General features: G+C 45.5%; 1 protein-coding gene across 1 annotated transcript; it reads left to right on the forward strand.

Annotated features, from left to right (window-relative positions):
* On the forward strand, window positions 1-4,131 carry LOC109642005 (putative transcription factor ovo-like protein 3). Its single transcript, XM_020106627.2, has 4 exons — window positions 1-353; window positions 487-692; window positions 3,219-3,408; window positions 3,707-4,131. The coding sequence occupies exons 1-4, from the start codon at window positions 254-256 to the stop codon at window positions 4,027-4,029; spliced, it is 819 nt and encodes a 272-aa protein (XP_019962186.1). The 5' UTR covers window positions 1-253; the 3' UTR covers window positions 4,030-4,131.
* Window positions 4,132-13,891: the final 9,760 nt, after the last annotated feature.

The following is a 13,891-nucleotide window of genomic DNA, read 5'->3' on the forward strand; positions in this document are numbered from 1 at the left end:
CTTGGTCTGGGGCCAAAATTTGCATGTCAAGGACCACTTGAATGTGAAGCTCCCGGATTCTCACTACCTGACATGCAAAACCAGTGGGGGGCCAGTTAAAGTGGCGCATGCGCACAGTCAACACAGGTATATGCCAGTCAAAACACTGACTATCTCTAACCTCCCACCCTACACAGCTCTAGGAGTTTATCACTGAAGACAGATCAAGTAGATAGGACTGAAGAAGTAGGAAAGGACTGAAAGAATCTCTAGGATGCCGAGGTCTTTCCTTATTAAAAAGAAACGTGGGACATGTGGAGCATGGCAATGGAAAGAGCCAGAACAGCATGAGTGGAAAGAAGATAGTACAGTAGGTAAGAATTTTAAGCACCTTTAGTCTATTTTCAGCTCTCAAAGGTAAGCAGTAACTTACATGGTAGTTTGTGTTATTTATTTAACCTGGTTTTTACATATCTACTTGTGAACAAATGTTTTATTCCGTTGCAGTGAGTGAAAACATTAAAGAGCAGATACCCTTCAATCCTGGCCCCCAACATACTTCTACTGTGCCTCAGGCAGCAAGAATGAGATATCCAATGCCTTTGGTAGGATCAGGAGGGCCAGGGGCTGACGTCAGGGTGGAATGGTCCACACTGATGCTTCCAGGCTCTTTCTACCATCACAGTATACTGGCACCAGTAAGCAGTGCAAAGGTAAGGTCCACCTTTTTTTGTCAAGTAACTTTTAATATTGCCCTTGGATCATTTTTTCCCCTGAAAACCTAGTTTACATAGCAGAGCAAATAAAGGACAGATGATGAAAATAGGTTTTTGGACCCAGGACCAATTTTATCTGACATTTGAGACTTCTGATTTTAGTATAGAATGTAAAATGACATTTTGCTCCAATTAAGTTGCTGAGGATAAATTAACCCAATCCCCCTTGATGTTTAAATATGAGGACCTGATGGAATTCCACCCTTTCTTTAAATGACTAATTTTACAACAGTTCTTAGATCCTCTTATTATTCCTCACATTTGAAAATGTGCTGTTGTCATTATTGTCTTCAAGAAAATCAATCAAATTAATAATTAATGATCTTAAACATGTGGTGATAAAATAATTTGAAAAGTGTTAGTTTTCTTTGCTTTCTGTGGATTATCAGATTCAGATTGCCTTTATTGTCATTGAACGTGATTCAACGAAATTTGGATTGCTACACCCTGTGGTACAACATAAGAGCAACAAGAAAACAACATGTAATGACACAGAATATATACAATAAATACAGTATGTAAAATGTAAACAGGTGACCGAAGTGCAGAGTGCATGACTGCAGTGTCAGTAGTCATTTTCAGTCTCCCATTACTGTAAGTGGGAGTGCTTGCGCATTATAATTCTAGGCGTAGCAATATATATTACATATAATACATATTATTACACATACTATATATCTGGCTTTTTATTGATATGACCTTTAAATTGTATTTAAATTAGGAGAGATTCAAACAACATTGTATTGCTGTGCAAAACAGAAAAAGTGGTATGATAAAAACGAGAGTCTATTTGGTGCTTAGAACTCTTGAGATGTCATCATGGTTGAAAAGGGCTGAAGCTGTATGTCGAACAATAAAACAGAAAAGAGTAAAAAACAACAGATGTATAACCAACTACATGGATTTTTTTAAATGTGGAAACATTTCTATATTAATTTCTTAAAAGCCATGGATGGGCCATTTGGGAAAACTGCAATGAGTTGGAGGATGTAACAACTCAAAATGAAGAAAGTGATGTCATTCCAGTGATTGTGCAGATGAAACCAGAATCACAGAGATGTATGATAAATGGGAGAGGGATAATGTGCAGTTAAGTTTATGAAGGAGGGACAGCATCTGTTGCTTTGTTATATATTTTGGCAGCACAGACGTTTTTAGCAATTTCACGTGTGCTGTAGTTTGTTTGTTTTTTGACAACTAAATGAAGCCATCAATGAATTTACCTGGAGGTAATTAGCAATTGTGATGATGCAATCGGGCTAACATTAGCTTCAATCAATCAATCAAATTTCATTTGTATAGCCAACATTCACAAATAACAACTTGTCTCATAGGGCTTAACAAGGTACGACCTCTGCCTGTATTTCAAGGGCGAGGGAAAACTACCCAAAAAATCATTTAGCAAGGACTTAGAAACCTCAGAGAGATGCATGTGAGGGATCTGCCTCCTGCAGGACAGACAGAAGTGGGATGTCTCTGATGTTGCGTGTATCAGAGCACATCATCACGAGTACAATATTTAAAACATCAATTAGTCAAATTTTATTTGTATAGCAAGAGTAAGGAAAAACTACAAAAATGACTTTTTAAAAGGGGAAAAAGAACGTTGTTGAAACCTCAGAGAGGTTTAGAGGGATCCCTCTCCCGGGACAGACAAGTGCAATAGATGTCATGTGTAATGGAGTAATTTCAGCATTTGTTAGATAAACAGTTTGTAGCTTGATGGAAGGTAAATGAATTGAGGAATTATTGTCAGTAATGGTTGGGTATCTGAGTAGACATATTATATATCAAGCAGTCTGGCTGATATCATAGTCCACGTTCAGCAGCCACCATGATCAGGATACAGATTATAGTCCATCATCATGATCCTCTACCGCCATCAGATCCACCATCAACTTTTGAATAACTCTTGAATAAATTGAAAGCAGCTTCCCCAAAAACAAATAGTCAGAGCTGATACCTGATGTTGCTCAAGTGTTACTATTGTCTCTCCCCCTCCCCACTATCTCTCTTTCTTCTCTCCACTCTTTTCCACCCATCTCCCTTCTCCTTCCCATTTTTCTTTGCTCACCCCAATCGGTCAAGGCAGATGACCGCCCACATTGAGCCAGGTTCCGTTAGAGGTTTCTCCCTGTTAATGAGGGAGATTTTCCTCTCCACAGTCGCCAAAGTGCTTGCTCATTGTGAGAACTGTTGGGTTTCTCTATATTAATACGATTTTAAGGTCTTGACCTTCTTTGTAAAGTGCCTTGAGATAATGTATATTATGATTTTGGTGCAATACAAATCAATGTGAATTGAACTGAAAATGTAAAAATCATGTTTGGTTGGCTTTCTGGCAGTGAAGGCAGCATGGTTCTGTGTGCATTGCTGACTGCTGAGGTGATGTGGCTGGGGAGGATGGCTCTGGTGGCTCTGGTTCTATATAGTTTTCATTATTGTCTTATCTCTCCATCTCAGCCCCGTCCCCGTCCTTCCCCAGGTTCAGACAACTTTGTGTGCTCAGTGTGCCACAAGACATTCCCTCTGCAGCGCATGTTGACCCGCCACCTCAAGTGCCACAGCCTGTTGAAGAGACATCCTTGTCAATTCTGTGGCAAAGGATTCAATGATACCTTCGACCTCAAAAGGCATATGCGAACACACACAGGTCAGTCATCAGCACTTTACACACATACAGAAAATCACAGGATATTATATCGACTAACATTAACATCCTGGAGAGAAAATAAATACTATGTGCCTGGCCCTAACCCCTAACCTCAACCTTGAGGTATCTTGCTTTTTGTCACAATAAAGAGGGTCCCTCCATAATATGACTGTAACAAATTAAGACACACACATGACTTTAGAACTACAGTCACCGAACTGTAAAATGTCTCTGAATGTATAAGTGCATCCATACAAACATGCCAAGAAAAAAAAACTTTTGTTGTCTACTGCTGCAGGTATCCGTCCCTACAAGTGTGAATTGTGTGAGAAAGCTTTCACACAGCGCTGCTCTCTGGAGTCCCATATGAGGAAGATTCACAGCGTTCACCAACAGTATGCCTATCGCCAGAGACGCTCCAAGATCTTTGTGTGTGAGGATTGTGGTTACACCTCAAGCCGCCCTGATGAGTATTTCCTCCATGTCAGACAGTGCCACCCTGGTAGTCCCGCCCTCCGCAGGTACTACCGCCGCCAGTCCCATGACAACAGCAGCTTTGCATCAGCAGACTGTAAACTCAGTCCCTATTTGCTGTTCTCAACCCCTGCATACTACATGTAGGGTTCATTATGCTTATGATTATTAATTAGATTGTATTGCAGCTGACCCACAAGCCATTCATAATACCTGCTTTTATTTAGTAGTAAGTTTTCAAGCTTTGTCCATGACCTTCCATCCAAGAAATAAAAAAGTATTGTTCATGTTTTTATTGTGTTTTCATTTATTTATCATTACATACATACATACAGGCTTAGCATTACTCAGCATCTCGAGGAAGGCTACAGGATTGGCATATTGTGTGTTGTGTTGTTTTGGTTGAGTTTGGCTTCAGTTTTTTTGTCCACCCCAACACTGCGCCTCCCCCAATAAATTGTATCACTAGCTACAACTGCATTGGACTGTATTAATACAAGCTTATGAAATTAATCTGTCCTGCAATGCCATTCCACTAAGTGATGGAAACTGAACATCTAGTATTCCTGTTAAAATCATCTAGGCTGGTAATTAATTTCAGCACTCTGTTATAAATAAATAAGTACACTGGTGTCACAACTCAGATTTCCATGGCTGTGTGGCCAAACACAGGTCAAACAAAAGCTCTTTAAGTTTACAGTTGTATAAAAGCCACACAAAATAAGTACAAAGTAAATATGTAGTGTGCCTATCAGTGTGTGTGTGTGTGTGTGTGTATGTGTGCAAGTGTATTGGCATACCATACGTACAACTTAATACATTTTAAATAAAAAATAATTAACTAATTAATATCTAATACCCATAATATATCCAAACTTGTCCACAAACTTGTTGTAATTTTTTTTTTAAATATAATGTTGGCAGCCTTGATAATGCTTGGTTCTTCTTTTAGTTTAGGCATATGTCAAACTGGTTGTGCATGTGTACATCTGAAACGGTGGGTAATAATTCAAACTAATTTAAGGAAATAAATCCTCATATTTGCTCCACAGCCACGTGTCAGTTCAATACAGTAACTTATCAAAACCTCCTTTTTCACTAGTTGATGACTTTGTAACTAGTACAGCAGCCTCATTGCCAACAACCATTGACACTGTTGACTCTCTGAAAAGAAGATAGCAAATCAGAGGAAGTTAGCTCCATGTTATAATTCTCAAACAAGTGTTATGGGTTGGTTCTTTGTTGGACCCCAAAGCAGACACTGAGAATAGTTACAATGTTAATGAAAAGTTTATTATCACCAAAACCAAAAACGGGCAGGCTGTGGAGGCAGGGTGCTGGCTGGCCAAACTATCCACCAGACAACAAGCACGAGGGAAAACAAAAACTGAAGAGCAGCAACAAGGCACACCGAGGAGTCTGTGTAGAAAAAGAAAATAAAACGGGTTAAATATGAAACACACAAAGAAAACGAGAAGCAAGAATCCGCGGTTGGCATTACTTTACGCTACCGGACTAGACGGAGTTAACTGGCAGAGTAGTGGAATCAGGACCAGGCTTTTATGGAGGGGATGATGGGTGAATGATTGCAGGTGTGCCTTGTTAGCTGCAGCCAGCCACACCCCCTGCCACACACACCACCTGCAGGATCAGAACAGAAGGGGGAGACAAACACAACACACCAACACCAGAATCACCACAACAAGTTCTTTAATATAGATAGCGGAAGTTGGAAAGGAAGTGGTGTTCAATTGAGATGATTTTCGCTTAGCCTGGAGAGACAGTCTAATAAGTAGTTGGGATGATTCTGAGCAGTAGGGATTACTTGATGTTCTTTACAAATCCAATCAGGGAAAAGGTTCACCACCCCTCTCTTATGAATAGCACGGATGCACTATCTATTGTCTATTAGACCCTTTTAAGGAAGTTCATCCTCTAATTGATTGTTCCATATTAAATCAGATTAATATGTCTCTATTAACTGGCTACGCACCGCAGGCTTTTAAGGTAGTTGTAATTATCCTGTTACTTAAAAAGCTTTAATTAGCAATAATTGTTTATTTGAAGACTTTCAATCAGGGTTTAGAATCCATCACAGCACAGAAACAGCACTGATATAAGCAGTTAAAAGCAGAGGTGGGAATTATTTGTACTTCGTTACTGTACTTAATTCGATTTTTCAGGTATCTTTACTTTAAATATTTTTTTGATGACTTTTTACTTTTACCCCCTACATTTGAACATAATTATCTGTACTTTCTACTCCTTACATTCTCAAAACTGGCTCATTGCTTGTTTCAACCTCGACAGATGACGACATGACATAAAAGACGTACGTAAAAACACAGGGCCGTGACCAACTCTGGCTGGTCCGATCAGAGGACCTCACTAAACCATCCAGTCAGTAGTAGCAACGGGAGGTGTGTACAAAGGGCAGGGACTTAATCAATGCAAACACATTCCCCATCCATTTATTCCCTGTAAAAAAGTATCCAGGTGCTCATGCAGGACCTCGGTTCAGTTCAGTCTATTATTCTGTCTGAAATTTGGCAGCAAAACTGAATTGTGTCCAGTGATTTTCTATTTTCTCTGTACCAGCTCTGCAAGTTTTTAACAAAAGAGGAAAACTATCCTATCATCATTGAAGTAAAAAATGTATTTGTACATTCCAGAGCCTGTACTTTCTTACTTTTACTTGAGTAAAGGAGTTGAATCAGTTTTTCTTTTTTTACACAAATATCTGTACTTTTACTTAAAGGTAAGTGTGTAGAATTTTCTGATATCTAGTGTTGAAATTGCATGTTGCAGCTGAACACCCCTCACCTCATCCTCCCCTTCCAAACATGAAAAAGAAACTGTGGTAACCTTTAATTGTCATAAAAACTCAAAAGTTGTTTACTTTGTCCAGTCTGGACTAATGTAAAAAACATGGCGGCCTCCGTAGAGAGGATCCCCTCGATGTAAATATAAAGTATTTGAATATAAAGGGCCTTTTCTGGGGTAAAGAAAACTACAATTCATACAATTTAGATTAAATGAACTGGTGAAAACATCATGAGGATTATTCTACATTAAATTTCTGCCAATAGATCCCTTTCACCTAAATCTTACACACTGGTCCTTTAAGTAAAGAATGTGAGTACTTTTGCCACCTCTGGTTGAAAGTTAATAATGACCTTTTCATGACATCAGATGATGGACTAGTCTCTATACTCGTCCTGCTGGATCGTAGTGCTGCATTTGACAGCATACATCATAAGATTCTGTTCTAGAGACTGGAACAACATTTAGGGATTATAGGAACAGGATGGTTCAAGCCGTGTTTGTCTGATAGATTCCAATTTGTTAATGTTAACAATGTCTCCTCTATACACACCAAAGTTAGTCATGAGTCATTGTGTATATGGAATGGCTATACAAGCCAAGCTGGAGAAGAGACGTGCCTCACCTTTGCCTGTGATACCACCCGCTGTTGAAACCACATGATTTGCATTTCAATGGCAGTGCACAGGGTTTTATGACATTACAAAAAGAGCCAGTTCCAGTAAATCTGAAAGACCTCCTGCTGAACTCACACCAACAGAGTTATGTCAGTTTGGAACCCATGGGAACCAATCAGATTTCAAATCACAGAAAAGAAACAATCCAGTACGGTTGGAGATTCCACACACGTCTTCTGCATAAAGGATAATGTTTTCACTCACTAAGTCTGTCTGGAGAGGCTCTTGGTTTTTTTGATTGCTGTCTGATAGAACCGCATAAACTCTATTTACAATGTACTTTGGATGATTCCTTTTTTGACTCCTTTAAGCTATGTATCAGCAATACTTGGATACAATGTTGGAACAGGACACAGGCTCTTTTCATGTCATTTTGACCTCCAACAAGATAGTCACCTTGGATGACATTTGCTTGGTCTCCAGCTCTACTGTGAGGAATGTTGGGACCTGGTATCTGTGAACCATAGTTGGGCCTACATGTGTAGTCAAAAGCCTGACATGCATGTCTCCTTTGCTCTGGAGACAAAGGAGAGCTTCCAGAACTCAGTCTCCCAGGGTGCTTCATCTTCACACATAGGTGGTAAAACTGCTCCTGGAGACAACTCTCAACCACTATTTGTCACTGTGTGCCCCATGACCCATGAGGTCACAAGGCTAATATAAGCTGAGTTTCCCCTCTCCTAGTCCTCTTCTCTCTTCTGTCTCTTCTCCTGCTGACCTCTCCTGGAGGAGTAGGTTCTGCTCCTGCTCTCCCAGCCAGGGAGACTTCTTACTTACACAAGCTCCTCAACTTCAAGCAGGCCTGCCTGGAGCAGACTGCTAAAACCTTCCAAAGGCAGCGACGCGAGAGCCTGCCTAAGAACTTCAGCACAACTGGCCACGACACAAGGTCTGACCAGCAGATGCACAACAGGAGCCACAAATCAACAAGACCACTTCACTGGACTTCAAACAACACATCCAAAAAGGACCTTTCCCTCTTTTTGGTGAATGTTAGTTCTGTTATGCTGATCACTTTCTTTGCATGCATCTAACTACTCTCTTTAATCTGGCACCAACACCTCACACACTCATCTCCACAAACTTAAGTTGACCAGCCGCCATTTTGAATCTCAGTCACTCACTCACACACACACACACACACACACACACACACACACACATACTCGCATACACATCTGTATATAGTAAGTACACCTTCTGTATATAGTAAGTACACCTTTTGTTAGTTTTGATTGGTGGTGATTACCAGGAGATCGGTCAGGCAGGATGGTCGGAGGCAAGCAGGGTCGAAACCGGGAGATCAGGCAGAGAAACGCTGGAGAGTCTGGTGCAAGCATTGAGAACAATCTGGCAATGAGTGAGAGTGGAGCTGGGGCTTAAATGCAGCCAGAGCAGAGCAGAGAGCACAGGTGAGTGGAGTTAATATTCGTCCAAGACGTCCACCTCCATCCCCTCATCCCAGACTGAAAGGAATGCATCGTCCGCGTCAGAGAGGGGGTTATTGTTGCACCCATCATCAGCGTCGGACTCCTCATCTGATGGTTCTGCGGGATGGGATGGCCGGGGGGGTGGAGTCCGTGGTCTGGGGATATAACTGGTTTTGGTGGGTTGATCGGGGTGACGCTGATGAAAGTCCCTGATGAGGTGGTGATCCAATATGTGTCTGGCAGGGACCCAGGATCTCTCCTCGGGGCCGTATCCCTCCCAGTCCACCAGGTATTGGAGGCCCCTCCCACGTCGGCGGGACTGCAGGAGATGGCGGATCATGTAGGTGAGGCCTCTGTCGATGAAACGAGGAGGTGGAGGAGGTGGGTTGGCGGGGACAAGGGCACTCTCTCGGACCGGCTTGATTCTTGAGACGTGGAATGTGGGATGGACGTGCATAGATCTGGGGAGTCTGAGTCTCACTGCTGCCGGGTTGATGATCTTGACCACCTTGAAAGGACCAATGAAGCGGGTGGCCAGCCTCTTTGACTCCACCCTCAGGGGAAGGTCACGGGTGGAGAGCCAAACTTTTTGACCTAGCTGTTATTCTGGAGCCTGGGAGCGGTGGCGGTTGGAGGCAGAGGCATAGCGACCAGCGGCTTTGAGGAGGGCAGCTCGAGCTCGGATCCAGGTCCTACGGCAGCGGCGGATGAAGGCCTGGACGGATGGACAGGAAGTCTCTCTCTCTAGGGTTGGGAACAGAGGTGGCTGGTAGCCATATACGCACTGGAAGGGAGAGAGACCAGTGGCAGGGTCAGGGTCTTGTGGGAATATTCCACCCACAGGAGCTGTTCGGACCAAGACGATGGGGATTGTGATGTCATGCAGCAGAGAGCCGTCTCCATCTCCTGATTCTTGCGCTCTGTCTGGCCGTTAGACTGAGGATGGTACCCTGATGAGAGACTGACGGTGGCCACCAGGAGCAAGCAGAATTCTCTCCAGAAAACCGAGGCGAACTGGGGGCCCCGATCAGAAACCACATCCACTGGGATGCCATGGAGACGGACCACATGTCTTGGCAACAACTTAGCAGTCCCCTTGGCTGAAGGGAGCTTGGGCAGGGGCACAAAGTGGGCCATCTTGCTAACCGGTCCACAACCGTCAGAATGGTGGTGTTGCAGCTGGATGGTGGTAGACCGGTGACGAAGTCCACGGAGATGTGTGACCAAGGATGATGAGGTACTGGTAGTGGATGCAGAAGACCAGCAGGAGCTTGGAGCGTGGGTTTTTGTTGGTTGCAGGTGGGGCAGGCGTTGACGAAGCTCCGAGTATCCCCCGTCAGAGTGGACCACCAGAAGCGACGCTGTACAACCTCCTTAGTCCGCTGGATGCCAGGGTGGCGGGTGAGTTTGGAGCTATGAGCCCACTGGAGGACCTCGGACCGGAGGTCAGGTGGAACATACAGGCATTCTGGCGGACAGGAACTGGGTCCGGGCTGGTCCTGGATGGCAGCTCTGACCCTTTCCTCCACCTCCCAGGTAAGTGTGGCAATGAGACGTGAGGCTGGAAGAATGGTATTGGGTTCACCAGCCTCCCTCTCCTCGTCCTGGAACTGCCGAGACAAGGCATCAGGCTTGACGTTGCGGGACCCCGGCCGATATGAGAGAGAGAAGTTGAATCTGGTCAGGAATAGTGACCACCGGGCCTGGCAGGAGTTCAGTCTCTTGGCTGACTGGATGTACTCCAGGTTCTTGTGATCTGTCCACACCAGGAACGGCAGTTTGGTCCCCTCTAACCAGTGTCGCCACTCCTCCAGCGCCAACTTCACTGCTAGTAACTCTCTGTTACCAATATCATAGTTTCTCTCGGCCGGGGTCAACCACCTGGAGAAGAAGGCGCAGGGGTGTAGCTTCTGGTCGATGGCGGCCCTCTGAGACAGGACAACCCCAACTCCCACGTCGGAGGCGTCCACTTCGACCACCTTGGATCGGGAGAAGATCAGGATGTCATCGAGGTAGACGAATACAAACATTTTAAGCATGTCTCTGAGTACGTCATTAACAAGGGCCTGGAAGACAGCAGGAGCATTGGTGAGGCCAAAAGGCATCACCAGGTACTCATAGTGGCCAGTGGGGGTGTTGAACGCCGACTTCCATTCGTCTCCCTCTCGGATCCGGATCAGGTGGTAGGCGTTACGTAGATCGAGTATGGTGAAGACTGTAGCTCCCTCCAGGAGCTCGAACGCTGAGGCGATGAGGGGCAGGGGATAACGGTTCTTCACCGTAATGTCATTTAGTCCTCGATAGTCGATACAGGGGCGGAGCGTCTTGTCCTTTTTTGCCACAAAGAAGAAGCCCGCCCCTGCTGGAGATGACGAGGGTCGGATGATGCCTGCGGCCAAAGAGTCATTGATGTAGGTGTCCATGGCCCCTCTCTCAGAGGCGGAAATGGAGTACAGGCGGCCTCTGGGTGGAGCAGAACCGGGCTGGAGGTCGATGGCGCAGTCGTAGGGTCTATGCGGGGGAAGAGAGGTTGCCTTGGCTTTGCTGAAGACCTCTCGGAAGTCTAGGTATTCAGCTGGGACCCCTGACATATCTGGAGCAGGACTGGAACCGGTAGATGACTGGGGAGCGGTGGCTTGCTTTAGACAGACCTGATGAGAAGTAGGGCTCCAACCCAGGATCACCCCCGTGGTCCAGTCTATGTGTGGGTTATGACGTCGGAGCCAGGGGAATCCCAGGAGGAGTAGGTGACGAGGAGAGGACAGGATTTGAAACTGGATAGTCTCGTGGTATTTGCCAGACAGGAGCATGTGGATGGGCACTGTCTGGTGGGTGACAGTCCCCAGGAGGTGGCCGTCCAGGGCATTGGCTGAAACAGGAACTGGCAGGCGAATTCAACCAACGCCTAGCTGAAGTGCTAGGTCGTTGTCAATGATGTTAGCGTCAGAACCAGAGTCTATGAGTGTGGCAAGAGTCTGAGAGCCTTGGGGTAGAAGCAGTCGGACCTGGCACCAGGGACGTGAGATTGAGGAGGGTTTAGATGTGTGCCTCACCAGGACCTCCTCCCTCACTGGTGAGCCTGACCTTTTGTCGGACACCTGGATATGAAGTGTCCGGGATGACCACAGTAGAGGCAGAGGTTCCCTCTGCGGCGCCTCTCTCTCTCTTGTGGGGTTAGGCTGGCCCAGCCGATCTGCATGGGCTCAGAATCCCTGGCGGGCGGAGTTAAGGACCTGGGAGGAGCTGGAGGATGAGGAGCCGGAAGCTCCTCCCCTCGTCCCTGCCGTCTCTCTCGGTGTCTAGCTGGAATCCGTCTGTCCACACGAGAAGCCAGCTCGATGATATCGTTGAGAGAGGCAGGAAGGTCGTAGGACACCAGCTCGTCCTTGACGTAGTCAGCCAGCCCCAACAGGAAGGCGTCCACCTGAGCTGCCTGGTTCCACTTGCTCCTGTGAGCCCGGATGCGGAAGTCAATGGCGTAGTCAGTCACCGAGCAGGCTCCCTGTCTGAAACCCAGGAGACCCCCGGAAGCGTCGGGACCTCAGGATGCTACGCCGAACACCTTGCGAAGTTCGGTGATGAAGGCGTTGAAGGAGGAGCAAGCGGGCGTGTGGCGTTCCCACTCGGCTGTTCCCCACAGCCGAGCGCGACCTTGGACGTTGCTAACAAACTTTATTTTCACAAGAGGTAATCACCGGATAGCCGAGGGAGAAGACAGGCAGAATCCAGAAAGGGACAGACGAGGATCGTGGTCTGGGACAGAAGGCTGAGGTGATTTCCAGGAGATCGGTCAGGCAGGATGGTCGGAGGCAAGCAGGGTCGAAACCGGGAGATCAGGCAGAGAAACGCTGGAGAGTCTGGTGCAAGCATCGAGAACAATCTGGCAATGAGTGAGAGTGGAGCTGGGGCTTAAATGCAGCCAGAGCAGAGCAGAGAGCACAGGTGAGTGGAGTTGGCTTGATGAGAGGGGTGTGTCTGATTGGCAGATTGAAGCAGGCAGGTGCAGAGTGGTGAGGCAGAGATAAATTGTGACAATATTTCTCTGATAGCCACATTTATTGAATGCCCAAAAGCACACCATTTAATGGTGCCCCGCATGAAGGAAAGTACATAATCGTACCCTGCGCGAGGGAAAGTACATAATCACAACAGGAACCTTTTGTTTGAACAGGACATGTCATTTGACTCATACATAAAACAAGTCTCGAGGACAGCCTTCGTTCATCTGCGCAATGTCATGAAAATTATTTTCAAAAGGATGCTGACAAACTTATCCATGCTTTTGTTACCTTTATCATATGGCTGGAATCCATTGTTCTCGACTGTTCCGTCACTCCGTCGGGTTTCTCTATCCACCAACATGACAGAAAAAAGGACTCTGTCAAGTTCAGATTCAATTCAAGACTTTATTGTCATTTGCACAACAATTACATTTAGCAGTCGCTGGCAATGAAATGCTTTGGTCACAGGCTCCCTCTCAGCCAAGCTCAAAATGTTATGTTACACAGCAAAACAAATAAAATAAAAAAATACAATATAAAATAAAAATAAAACTAAAGTATTAAAATAAAATATACACCTAAAAAGTAGGGCAAATATTGTATGGCGAGTTTAGGAAAATGATGGCAGATTGGAGGAATTTAAGAGACTTATGGCATTGGCAAATTTGATGATGGTGTTGGAGCTGTCCACACAGTCATGCGTGAACAAGGAGTACAGGAGAGGACTGAGCACACAGCCCTGGGGGGGCGCCGGTGTTGAAAGTCGGGTGGAGGATGTGGTGCTGCACAGCCTGGGGTCTGCCCGTCAGGAAGTTCAGTATCCAAACACAGAGGGCGGTGTTGAGCCCAAGGTCTCTGAGGGGGCACGATGGTATTGAACTCTGAACTGTAGTCAATGAATAGCATTCTCACATATGTGTCTCTCTGGTCCAGGTGGGAGAAGGCAGTGTGTAGGGTAAGGGAGATGGCCTCTGCAGTTGACTTATTTGGCCTATAGGCAAACCGTAGTGGGTCCAGTGAGTCAGGGAGGGAGGAGGTGATGAGAGATTTGACTAACCGCTCAAAGCACTTCATGATG

This window comes from Paralichthys olivaceus, chromosome 15 (assembly GCF_024713975.1).
Source record: "Paralichthys olivaceus isolate ysfri-2021 chromosome 15, ASM2471397v2, whole genome shotgun sequence".
NCBI lineage: Eukaryota > Metazoa > Chordata > Actinopteri > Pleuronectiformes > Paralichthyidae > Paralichthys > Paralichthys olivaceus.

Excerpts from the sequence above, each read along its gene's own strand:
- LOC109642005 (XM_020106627.2), top strand. The coding sequence starts at position 254 with ATGCCGAGGTCTTTCCTTATTAAAAAGAAACGTGGGACATGTGGAGCA. Across the intron at positions 354-486 it reads GAAAGAAGATAGTACAGTAG|TGAGTGAAAACATTAAAGAG; the intron begins GTAAGAATTTTA and ends ATTCCGTTGCAG. Across the intron at positions 693-3,218 it reads CACCAGTAAGCAGTGCAAAG|CCCCGTCCCCGTCCTTCCCC; the intron begins GTAAGGTCCACC and ends TCTCCATCTCAG.